General features: G+C 43.6%; 1 protein-coding gene across 1 annotated transcript in view; it reads left to right on the forward strand.

The window, feature by feature from the left end:
- Positions 1 to 10226, forward strand: part of LOC104950900 (activated CDC42 kinase 1-like) — a 19198-nt gene extending 8972 nt beyond the window's left edge. Inside the window, exons 4-14 of the mRNA XM_010777499.1 lie at positions 749 to 1018; positions 1652 to 1804; positions 2308 to 2471; positions 3883 to 4002; positions 4870 to 4996; positions 5159 to 5305; positions 5594 to 5688; positions 6557 to 6751; positions 7450 to 7538; positions 8490 to 8923; positions 9026 to 10226. Of these exons, the coding sequence (XP_010775801.1) occupies positions 749 to 1018; positions 1652 to 1804; positions 2308 to 2471; positions 3883 to 4002; positions 4870 to 4996; positions 5159 to 5305; positions 5594 to 5688; positions 6557 to 6751; positions 7450 to 7538; positions 8490 to 8923; positions 9026 to 10222 (2991 nt within the window). The 3' untranslated portion in view covers positions 10223 to 10226. The remainder of the gene's footprint in view (positions 1 to 748; positions 1019 to 1651; positions 1805 to 2307; positions 2472 to 3882; positions 4003 to 4869; positions 4997 to 5158; positions 5306 to 5593; positions 5689 to 6556; positions 6752 to 7449; positions 7539 to 8489; positions 8924 to 9025) is intronic.
- Positions 10227 to 12615: the final 2389 nt, after the last annotated feature.

Below are 12615 nucleotides of genomic sequence, written 5' to 3' on the forward strand. Positions count from 1 at the left end.
ACTGTGGGAGCAATTATTAGAAAATGGAAGACATACAAGACCACTGATAATCTCCCTCGATCTGGGGCTCCACGCAAGATCTCACCCTGTGGGGTCAAAATGATCACAAGAACAGTGATCATTCACCATGACAATGATCCCAAACACATGACAATGACCACAAACAAACCGCCCGGGCAACGAAGGAGTGGCTTCGTAAGAAGCATTTCAATGTCCTGGAGTGGCCTAGCCAGTCTCCAGATCTCAACCCCATAGAAAATCTTTGGAGGGAGTTGAAAGTCCGTGTTGCCCAGCGACAGCCCCAAAACATCACTGCTCTAGAGGAGATCTGCATGGAGGAATGGGCCAAAATACCAGCAACAGTGTGTGAAAACCTTGTGAAGACTTACAGAAAACATTTGACCTCTGTCATTGCCAACAAATTTCTGTAAGTCTTCACAAGGTTTTCACACACTGTTGCTGGTATTTTGGCCCATTCCTCCATGCAGATCTCCNCTTACGTACTACGTACTTACTTACTACTTACTACTACTACTACTACTACTACTACTACTACTACTACTACACTACACTACACTACACACACACACACACACACACACACACACACACACACACACACACACACACACACACACACACACACACACACACACACACACACACACACACACACACAATATGTCTATTTTGCGTCCTTCATTGCAGACCCAGCTTCATGTGTTCTCTCTCTTCTGTTCCCCTGTAGGTGTTTAGCGGGAAGCGTCCAGACGGAGGAGACTTCCCCCAGCAGGGCCAGCCGGCCTCCTCCTTCCGTAAGCTGTCTCCCACCCCCCCACTGGGCCTGGGGGAGGGAGTCCTGTCCACACAGCCTGGTGGTGGTGCTCCTATGGACGGGCAGCAGCAGGCTCTGACCTGCCTCATCCCGGAGAAGGATCTGACGCTGTTCGAGAAGCTGGGCGACGGCTCCTTTGGAGTAGTGAAGAGAGGAGAGTGGCTGACGCCTGCAGGGAAGGTGGTGGGGAGATTTAAATAGTTCACTCATTAAGTATAAAGAAACTCCTGTAAGTTGATGGGGTTAATTAAGGATCTGGGGCATGGTACACCGGTATAGTTATTTTACATTATGCTTTTTAGCATTTTTGTGCTAATGTGAGAATACAAAAAAGCAGGCAAATCAATCTGTGTACTCAAACTGTCTTGATGTTTGAGTGAATTTTGTTTATAAATGCTTCTGCCCAAGCCTTATAAATGAATACTTTTTAATTGAATAATTACAATAAACTAACAAACTTCTAAGATTAAGGGACATTTTATGCCACTGATCTAATGCAAATATAATGCAAATACACCCTTTCAATTAGTTATTAACTTCCTTATTATTTAAAATATTCATCAAATAAAACCACGCAACAGCAAATTCAATGTTGGTGACATTCTTATGTAAAAGGTTTTTCAGTAAAAAATAATCAAGTTCACGTCTATATATCATGCTATAAGTAAAAAAACGTAATCATATTAATTTGCAAGTAATGTCCTATATTATTATTCAATAATATCATTGGCATGAAGGGCCTAGGTTTGCCATGACACAAACATGTGGGGAAAAGGTTGGAATTTACTTCAACTAAATCTTGGTCCTTGTCTCCAGCTGAACGTAGCTGTGAAGTGTCTGAAGACAGACGTGCTCACCCAGCCCGACGCTCTGGAGGACTTCATCTGCGAGGTCAACGCCATGCACTCCCTGGACCACCAGAACCTCATCCGCCTCTACGGTGTGGTGCTCACACACCCAATGAAGATGGTAGTGGACACACAGAAACACACACCCAAAGGGACCCATAAACACACATCAGTCAGCCTGTAGTCCAACTTAGATCCACACACTTAACACAAACGTGCTTGACTCTCTCGGCTTCATGACCTCTGCCTGCTAGAATCTGATCAAAATCCTCAAGGCCTTTTTTATGCCCGGGAGAAGTGATAGAGGGAAGAAGGGAGACAGGAAGGGTGGGGAGCAAGTGGGCCGAGGACCAAAATAAAGGGCTGACATTTCAAGGCTTTTTTAGTCATTTCCTGTTGCTTTTATTTTTTTTCTGTTTTCTTGGCCAATATTTGTTTCTTCTCTTTTGTACGTTGTAGCACTTACAATAGTTGTTTGCTTATTGATAGCTAATGTTTTTACTCCCTCCTTTAGTCTTCTATCTATTTTCTAGTCACCATCATCCATTCCTCATTACTTTTGCATTTCACTCCCACGTGGCTCTTTTCACCCAACAAGCCTCTCCTCCTCTGTTTGTCCCCCAGGTGACGGAGCTGGCTCCTCTGGGCTCTCTGCTGGAGCGCCTGCGGTGTGTCCGTCCACAGGGCCCGGTATTGATCCACACTCTGTGTCAGTATGCCGTACAGGTGGCCTGTGGAATGGCCTACCTGGAGCAGAGGAGGTTCATCCATAGGGACCTGGCAGCAAGGTACGAGCAACTTGAAACGTGTGGTCGTGTATTTTTTCAATTTAAAGGCAGTGCTGTAGCATAAAGCCTGTTTTCAAATCATCAAGTCTGTCGTGTGTCGGGCGGAATGTTGTGATTTACTTTCAATTAACGTTTGTTCAATTTTTACCTCCTGAGAACATAAGGTCTTCATTTAATGTTCAGAATTTTTAAAACTCTAGTCAGAACTAAGATACATTGCAGATTAGAGCTGCATTCACATGATAGGGGGTAAAATGGCCGAGCATTACGATGTAAGACTTGCGTTCCTATTGTTTAGCGCTCCAACACATTGTATGCACATGATAGGCTAACGGGGCTCAGATATGCTCAGATATGTCCCGACATATCTGAGCGGTTGTCCAATCACAACAGAGCTGGCCAGCTAACCAATCAGAGCAGACTGGGCTCTGGTTTCAGACAGAGGGTGAAAAGAGGTGCTGCAGCACAGGCAGTATGAGAAACATTAAGAGCTTTTTGAACATTAAAGCATGGAGACAGGTTTAAGTAGAGGCACAAAATATAAATATGAACCTGATTATGAGCATAATCGAGCCCCTTTATATATTTGAGCCCCTGAACGTTAAAAACGTATTTTTAAACAGCGTGGTTTTTTTCCCATTCTCTATGAAACAGATGTTTCTTTCAGGGATTTTTTACTGCTATGTTTAATTATTTATATTGCCTCTCTTTCCCCACACAGAGATTTACAGACTATTACAGGGAGACTTGGCCCACCAGTATAATGAGTCAGAGGTTGGCGGGCTGGACTGTGTGGTTTAAGCTCTTGGTCTTGCCCAAATGAGTAACTTTCACCTAACTGTTGACACCACATAGATGCTTGAGAATAATCATAACGATGGGGAAAAATAAGTCATTTTCACAGTTAGGGCTGTGATAAAATTATGACTGTCCACAGCAGTGGATTTCTCAAGCTTTGGTTTTAAAAACAGGACTTCTTTGAAGTTAAGTTATAACCTACAACACAGTTAATTGTATTCCTAATAAATCTTAGGTCTATTTATTGCCTTCATAAATAACCTGAAGTAGGTCCTTATTTTTTTGGGCTGTTCACAACAGAAAACTACTCACACTTTGGACAACATGTTAACTGTACTGTAACTGTCTGGCACATGGACTACATTTGATTTTACTGAATTACATTCTGAATGTGGATCGGATTGACTGTAAACAAAATTATCTGTTTTTGTCTCTGCCTGCTAGGGCTGTGGCCATTCAGCATTACCAGTATGGGATTTAAATGTTCAATTTTCAGTCAAAATGTGTTTGTGTTTTAAGAATGTTGCCTTTGCCGACCATACATACAACATAATTGTAATTTTAAATTTCAGTTACAATATTATGCTATAACATTTGACTCTCTCTCTTTCAGGAACATCCTGCTGGCCTCGGCTCACAGAGTGAAGATCGGAGACTTCGGCCTGATGAGGGCGCTGCCCAACAACGATGAGCACTACGTCATGCAGGAGCATCGCAAGGTCCCCTTCGCATGGTGGGTGGACTGAGAGAGCAGGAGCAGCACAAAAACCAAAGCTGAACTTGGATGCATTTCATGCACGGATATGAGAGGGTTTAGGGAGGGAGTCGGATTTTATTGCAGACATTTTCCACAGAAAAATCTGATCGGCCACGGCTGCATTCCAGCCATTCTGATAGTTCTTATTTGAAAGGTTTCCTTTTGCAAACTTCTACATTGATCAAGACATCTGAGTTGTTGCTGTCTTCATTCATATAGATCAGAGTGGCCCAAACTTTTTTCCCTTTTGGGCTAAAACTTAACCTATTGTATTCTATTATATGTTTGATGCAAAAATAAAACCAGGATTCCAAGTAATATTAGTTGAAATGCGTGTGCCTCTGTTTCTGCCTCTCTATTTTATTCATACCTACCTTAGGCTAAAATGACTTGTTTTGAAGGAGTGACTTTCTTCTTCGATTATGAAAGATGTTAATAATAAGGGATCCTACAATCTGAGAGTAAATTTCTACCCAAAAAAATATGAAACCGGGGTTTGGTACCCCATGCGGAGGACCCGGGTTCGAGTCCGGCTTGGAACAATTTGTTGCATGTCATCCCCTATGCCTCCTTGGGCAACTCTGTTTCCCAAAGAACCTAAAAAATAAAACAGCTTAAACTGTGATTTATATTATCATTTTTAAAACGTTGTATTTTTAAAAGTATAAACAAATATGGCAGGATTACTTTGGCACAAAGGCTACATTTTCCAAATACAGAGCTTATTTTTGTTAAATGTGAAAGTAGCTACATTAAATAACTGGAAAATATTCTCTGTCTAAAGTGACAATATGTTCAGACATGCACGGTTCAAGTTTTAAAAAAAATGCCGTCCTGCTGCAGGTGCGCCCCAGAGAGTCTGAAGACCAGAACGTTCTCCCACGCTACAGACACCTGGATGTTTGGAGTTACTCTTTGGGAGATGTTCACACACGGCCAGGAGCCCTGGCTGGGCCTCAACGGAAGCCAGGTGAACATTCACACAATCATTATTTTTCCGAAAGATACAGTATACAAAAACATCTTAAAGCTATTGTAACATAAGCAGACACAACATTTTTTTAACATTTATTCACATCTACAATGTCTTCTTTTGTTTTTCTTCTGCATTGTCAAAAACAAACAACCCCAGATCCTGCACAAGATTGATAAAGAAGGTGAACGCCTCCCGAAGCCTGAAGACTGTCCGCAGGACATCTATCACGTGGTGCTGCAGTGCTGGGCTCAGAAACCAGACGACAGACCCACCTTTGTGGCCCTGCGCGAGTTCCTGCTGCAGGTACGACAGCTGTCAGTTTTGTCCCTTAAGAAGTATATATAGCCACTTTCAGCCACTAAGCAAAGGACACTTGAGGATAACCCTCCAGTGCAGAGGCCACTTTTCCCTCAGCAGTCATCTTCGAAGGGCTGGAGTTGTAGCTCCACCTAGTGGAGTCACTGCAGAGTTCATACTAACATACCCTCAGCTGGTAGGATTATGAAAACCAGTTGCATTATGGCCCACTCATAAATGTGGGCTGTGTTAAAATGTCTAATGTTTCTCATATGTGTTTTATGTGTTTTTCAGACCATGCCAACAGACATGTGTGCTCTCCAGGACTTTGACGAGCCTGACAAACTCCACATCCAGATAAATGATGTCATCACCATCATAGAGGGGAGGTGGGTGTTAATTCTTGTAAAAGTTTTTTTTGAAAAGAACGTTCTTAGTACACATTTGTACTTTAACCATACATACTGACCTGCCAACATCAATACTGATAAATACTGTTAAAAGGAAAAAAATGCATCTCTTTTCACTAAATAATAACAGAAATCTTATTTAGTGCTCACTTATAAAAAGGTGTTCAATGGCTATTAAACCAAATTATTGAATTGTTAATTGCGCACCCCTACACACGGTTCTTTGAATGGGGTGACGTCACGCTTTGCCAAACTGCATTGTGGTTCCGTCGCGTCGCTTTGCCTCCGTTGCTCGCCCTGAAAGTTGAGAAAAGTTCAACTTTTCAAGCGTCGACGGAAGCGCCAGCCAATCAAATCATATGCCAGTACAAGTGCAAGCCAATCAAACCGCGTGCTTTTGTGTACGGGTCTGGAGATTAATGTGATTGGTTGTTGGTCGCGAGCAGACAGGCCCAGCGGCAAGCTTCAACGCGACGGAACCGTGTGTACGATACGTTAGAGATGCAACGATAAGTAAATCCACATTCTTTTTTATAAATTAGTGCAAAAATTGCAGAAATGCTGTTTTTAGCCTCTCGAATAATGAGACTATTTGTTGTATTATCCTATTTAATATTATCATATTAAAAGTAATATATTTGGGTTTTGGACTGATCAAACAAAAAATTCAAAGACATAACCTTGTAATTGTGAAAAACTTGAATGGACAATCTTTTTATATTTTCTGACATTATTCCTTATTTTATTATCTTTTAATTCAAATAATTGTTAGCTGCATAGTCCAGTAGAATATCTGTATTGTCAATGACTGTCCATGTTTCAACCTCAGCACCTCTGTGTCTTTCAGAGCAGAGAACTACTGGTGGCGAGGTCAAAACAAGCGCACCCTGAAGCTGGGACCGTTCCCCAGAAACGTGGTGACGTCAGTCGCGGGTCTGTCAGCGCACGACATCAGCCAGCCCCTCAAGAACAGCTTCATCCACACGGGACACGGAGACAGCAACCCTCACCACTGCTGGGGCTTCCCCGACAGGATAGACGAGTACGATCCGACTTCTTTACTTTTACTGTTATCTTAAATGTTTCACATGGTCTAAATGTCTCTTATCACTTTCTAAATATCCATCATAATTTTGACCCATGTTGAAAGTTGGTGGTTAAAGTCTATTTAGATTTTAATGATTTGTAATTATACACTTTAACCAATAGATGCAGTAGCACAATGTTATAAATGTCCAACGTTTTGCAACTTGACACCAACAAGGTAGAATCAGTATCTTTCCCTCCAATGAAATTAATTGGACAAATATGGCAATCTGACCTGCCGAACGCAATGAAACTCGATCTTTTCACAACAACCGTCGAGACCTGGGCCCTCAATACTTGACTCCATCATTGTCGTCTCTATACTAACCTCATTCGCACGGTATTAAATCTACCCTGGACGAATAACCCACAGATATATGGCCTCATGCCATGTCTCAGTAAGCGCCTGATTTAACGGCCACTGTTTACGCGCCAAACTCATTTCAGATCTTATCCTATTGAAGCCTTCAGAATCTTACCTTCACAGAGCTCCTGGTGTGGGACACTAGTATCAGTCTAACCTTGGAACAGCCATGAGCAATCAGAAAAGGAAGACAATAGTGCGAGGTCTCTACATTTATACCGCACAATGATGATGATTAGCATCACTATAAATCCAACTACTGTGAATAAATCTGTCTGTCTTCCCTTCAGTTTGTACCTCGGTAATCCCATGGACCCTCCAGATGTTCTCGGTGTGGACCCCAATGCTCGGCCCTCAAATCTGCCAGGACGAGCAAAAAGTGAGTAGAAGAGCTCTGATTAAAGACTTACACCACGCTATAATGATCACCATTTGAAATATATATCTTACCAAGGATAAACCATTGCCTTATGTCTCCAAAAACATAAAAACACTGATCATCATCACCTCAAACTAATTCTGTAACTCATGAAAACAAACCTCAACAGCATGAAGACACAATTATTTCAGATACATTTCATTGTTGTCTGGTGCTAATACCTCTATTGTTTATCATTATTACACTGCGCAGTTGATACTCGATTCTGATTGGTCAATTTAGACAATCCCCTTTTCTCTATAATGACCAGGTCGCGGCTCATTGTCCCTTTCATACAATGATCAGATTCCTCATTAAAACATTGCGGCTCCATCCACATTGTTGATTTTTTCTTTGGAAAATAGTCCCAGCTTGCTTTTCATTTTTCTTAACACTTGCTGGCAAACTTTCACATACAATCTGACATTTGCTTCCTGCTTTATTTTCTAACCTTTCTATCTTTGCTGCTTCTTTTTTCTTTTATTTCTCCTTCGCGGCGGCGCTATTCGCTTTTATTCTTCCAGAGGACCCTCCCCCCCGCCCTCCCCAGCCAGCCGTGATACTCAAGAGTAAGTCTGGTTTCTCTCAGCAGCTCCTCACCCATTGCTCCTGCCCTCTCTGTTCCCTCCTTGCTCCACTCCTCAAAGGTACATCCCATATTTATTTTTGCCTGTTTTTGCAGCTCTTCCGTCAGCTACTTTTATTTCCCTTCTTACCATCATCTTCCCGCCTCTGTTTCCCCTCTAACAGGTTTGCAGTGTGCACAATAGGACTAACTTTCAACCTGAACACTTTTTTGGAGTGGAGTGTGTCTTGTGTTTTGTGCCGTTTCGGGATTTTAAAGTGCATGAGTCATCAGTTTCTACATTTTCTCAGCAACTAAACTAACGTATTGTGTGTTCCTGTCTCCAGAGCCTTGCTACGATGCAGTAAACAATGAAGAGGATCTGACTTCAGCAGGACTAAAGAGATTATCGCTTCGGAAAACCAGTTCCATCAAAGGCTTGAAACTGAAACCTGCTGCGTGGGTCTCCGCTTCCAAACAGGGGGGCGGCCGGACATCAGGCTCAGGCCACACCCCGAACAGCGAGGTGTCGCTCATTGACTTTGGAGAAGAGTTCCCCCCGCCCTCGCCCTCCCCCTCACCTGTGGTTGAAATTCAGATTCCTTCACTGGCGAAGCTACTTTTGGGAGCAGAGAACCTCCTGGACCGAACGCCGCCTCAGAGTCCGTCTAAGTCCTTGCCTCGCCCCCTTCACCCTACACCTGTAGTGGACTGGGATGCCCGGCCCTTACCTCCACCCCCGGCATATGACGATGTAGCCCAAGACGAAGACGATATGGAGGTACGGTAGGGGGTGACGCAGCACATTTTACATTATGCAAAAAAGGGTTTATCTTCGGTTGTAATCTGTAAAGAAAGTTTTAAATATTCTTTCTCCCCAAAGGTGAGCTCCATCAACAGCTCGGAGCAGCAGCAGGAGGACGAGCAGAGCGGTGACCCAGATGAGAGTCAGAAGGTGGATGGTGAGGGTCTTGTCTCCAGGGGTCCGGACAGATCAGGCTTTGAGGACAACCTCTTCCTCCCCAGCGGGCAGAGCCAGGTCCTGTCCTCCTCCTTCTCGCAGTCAGCAGAGATCTTCCAAGAGCTCCAGCAGGAGTGCATGAGGAGGCTGAACGTCCCGACGGGAAGTACTACGCGCTCAAACTTGCCGTCGTGGACCCAGGAGGGACACCAGCAGAGTATCCCTTCTTCCAACGAGGACAGACCCCAGGTCCCCCCACGTGTCCCCATTCCCCCTCGCCCCATTAAGAGGGGCGACTACACCTCTCCTCGCTGGTCACGTGATCTCTCCCTGTCACCGACGCCGGCTGACTCCACTGAGGAGGTTTTAGGCTCGACCCAGGAGCGCCCTCCTCAGATTCCTCCCAGGGACCCTTTGTCCCAGCCGGGCTCAAGGACCCCCAGCCCCATGGGCCTGGTGGTGGGCTCCCCTCAGCAGAGAATCTACTCTGCGAGCCCCACCACCATGCCAGCTCCCATATCCTCCTCCTCTGCACACACATACGGCTCCTACCTCTCCTCCTCTCCAGGTAAACTCATGCCCACTACTCACAGCTTCGCCTCGGATCCTAAATATGCTGCACCCAAAGTGATCCAGGCGCAGGGGAAGGACGCCAGCAAGGGCCCCTGTATCCTCCCCATAGTGCGTGACGGACGTAAAGTCAGCAATACACACTATTACCTTCTACCAGAGAGGCCCCCGTACCTCGACCGCTACGACCGCTTCTTCAGGGAGGCGGAGAGCTTTCCTGCCAGCGGCGTGGAGGAGAGACATGTACGACAGGCTAACACGGCCACTGTGAGACCAATGGTGGTCAGCAGCCAGACTCTGCAGGGACACATCCAGGGACAGGGGCTCGTCCTGCCAGGCGAGCTGAAGACTAATTTCTCCTCCAACAACAACAGCAGTCTGGGGGGCTCCCGGTCAGGGATGAAGACATCAGTCAGTCTCCCTCGCGTGTGTACAGAGGGGCTGACAGCAGCGGTGGTCCCCACGGCTTCCTGTATCAGGACAGATGGAGGAGGGAACTCAGCCGACAGGGTCAAAATGGTAAGGTCAGACATGAATAAATGTTTTTAATTTAGTAAGGGCAAAGGATACACATATAGGACACAACAGCATGATGAAATGACAACACCAGATTCAACAGAAAAAAGCTAAAGAAATATTTATTCAAAATACTCACTCACTCAAAATAATGGGTGATTGGATCCCTTCGGTAATTAAAAATAAATATGTAGACAACCACCCAAGAACCAAAAACACGCATATTTAAAATTCCATATGATCACACTCTTTATTCAAGCTGATTTTGTCCCTTGTAATGTTGTCTTATGTTATGTAATGGTTAGTGCTATACATTTTTTTTCCCTAAAAAATGTCATTGGATGTCTTTTTTAAAAACCTAAAAGTGAGATAAGAGATATTTGGATGTCTTTTGAAACCTCTCATTTGGGATGCATAATTAATGGTTATTTAATGCTTCACTAATTAAAGTGCTCTGTTCAGTCACTTTCTCCCTCATGATAGATAGTTTAGCCACATTAAAAACTTTACCTTAAATCCCCCTTAATGTCACTTTGATTGCTTTCTCTTTTTAAATGAGATTTTTTTAAAGTACAACTCTTAAACTAGATAGCCATCAGTTCTTTGTTTCCCATCACTAGTATGAGAGAGTAATTCTCCCTTATTACTAGACAAAATGCAATGTTCAGGGTCATTCAGTAGGATTGACTTTAATTGTAATGTAATAGAGTGCAGTGCCTAGAAGTGATTTTGTATGTATAAATCTTTTCTCTCTGTTTACAATATTAAAGGGGCCCTATTATGCTTTTTGTTTTCCCTTTCCTGTAGTGTGTTATAAAGGTTTTTGTGCATCACTACAGTATGTAACGCTCGCGCTTCTATTAGCTAGTGCTCTTACACATTGTACGTGATAGGCTAAGGAGCGACTCATCTCTAAGCGGTTGACCCATCACAGCAGAGCCAGCCAGCTAACCAATAAGAGCAGACTGGGCACAATGAAAAGGGCACAAACATCTTTAGCTTCTGATAACTTATTTGAAATAATTCTGGTGTTCTTTGAGGATAAAGGCCATATCAATCTTAGCTGTGAATTGAATTAAAAAACCAAGTAACAAGTTTGATCGGTTTCTTTTTTCCGGCCGATTGATGCTGACACCAATTGAACTGGAGTCAGAATGACTGCGAACACCAGCGGCTGTTCATCGATCAAGCACTTGTCACTTGGTAGTGGATAGTGAGATAGATGCCCTGTGGATCATCCCTTCAGGTGAAGCTTAAAGTAAACAAATGAGCTTGGATAAGTTCCAAATGAAGGCAACAAGAAAGCATATTTTTAAGAAAAACAATATTGTGTTTAGGCCCTCTGGGATGTATTTGAAGAGACACTCTCTGAGATCTTGAATATGGATGAAGTCCAGCTACGTGCTTGCTGGGCATTCATTTAACATTTGCACAAAGAAAACCTTCAACAAATCGCATTATTCTCAAAAAGTTAGAAAGGCCAACTGTTTCAACTTATTAAACCGCTCGAGGACTTTCTGCCTCCTGCCTGCCATATCTCGACAGGGGAGGTTACAGTTTATGGGATACAATAAGGTCATTCCGGGACTCAAATCATCACAGCTGCCTCCCTGGGAAATAAAATACATTATTGGAACCATAATATTCCCTCTGGGCCTTAGTACTGACGACCGGGGTGAGCCCTGTCAATCTTACATAAAGATAACAGCAAGAGTAAGGAAAACAAAAATACAGAAGAAGGATATTTATGTTGTGGAGTCGTCCATGTACTGAAGCAAGACCATGTGCATGTACAGTGGGGCAAAAAAGTATTTAGTCAGCCACCAATTGTGCAAGTTCTCCCACTTAAAAAGATGAGAGAGGCCTGTAATTTCCCTCCTAGGTATACCTCAACTATGAGAGACAAAATGAGAAAAGAAAATCACATTGTCTGATTTTTAAAGAATTTATTTGCAAATTATGGTGGAAAATAAGTATTTGGTCAATAACAAAAGTTCATCGCAATACTTTGTTATATACCCTTTGTTGGCAATGACAGAGGTCAAATGTTTTCTGTAAGTCTTCACAAGGTTTTCACACACTGTTGCTGGTATTTTGGCCCGTTCCTCCATGCAGATCTCCTCTAGAGCAGTGATGTTTTGGGGCTGTCGCTGGGCAACACGGACTTTCAACTCCCTCCAAAGATTTTCTATGGGGTTGAGATCTGGAGACTGGCTCTGCGACTCCAGGACCTTGAAATGCTCCACTCCTTCGTTTCCCGGGCGGTGTGTTTGGGATCATTGTCATGCTGAAAGACCCAGCCACGTTTCATCTTCAATGCCCTTGCTGATGGAAGGAGGTTGTCACTCAAAATCTCACGATACATGGCCCCATTCATTCTTTCCTTTACACGGATCAGTCGTCCTGGTCCCTTTGCAGAAAAACAG

Source organism: Notothenia coriiceps, unplaced genomic scaffold (assembly GCF_000735185.1).
Source record: "Notothenia coriiceps isolate Sejong01 unplaced genomic scaffold, NC01 NC01_scaffold00000339, whole genome shotgun sequence".
In the NCBI taxonomy this organism is placed as follows: Eukaryota; Metazoa; Chordata; class Actinopteri; order Perciformes; family Nototheniidae; genus Notothenia; species Notothenia coriiceps.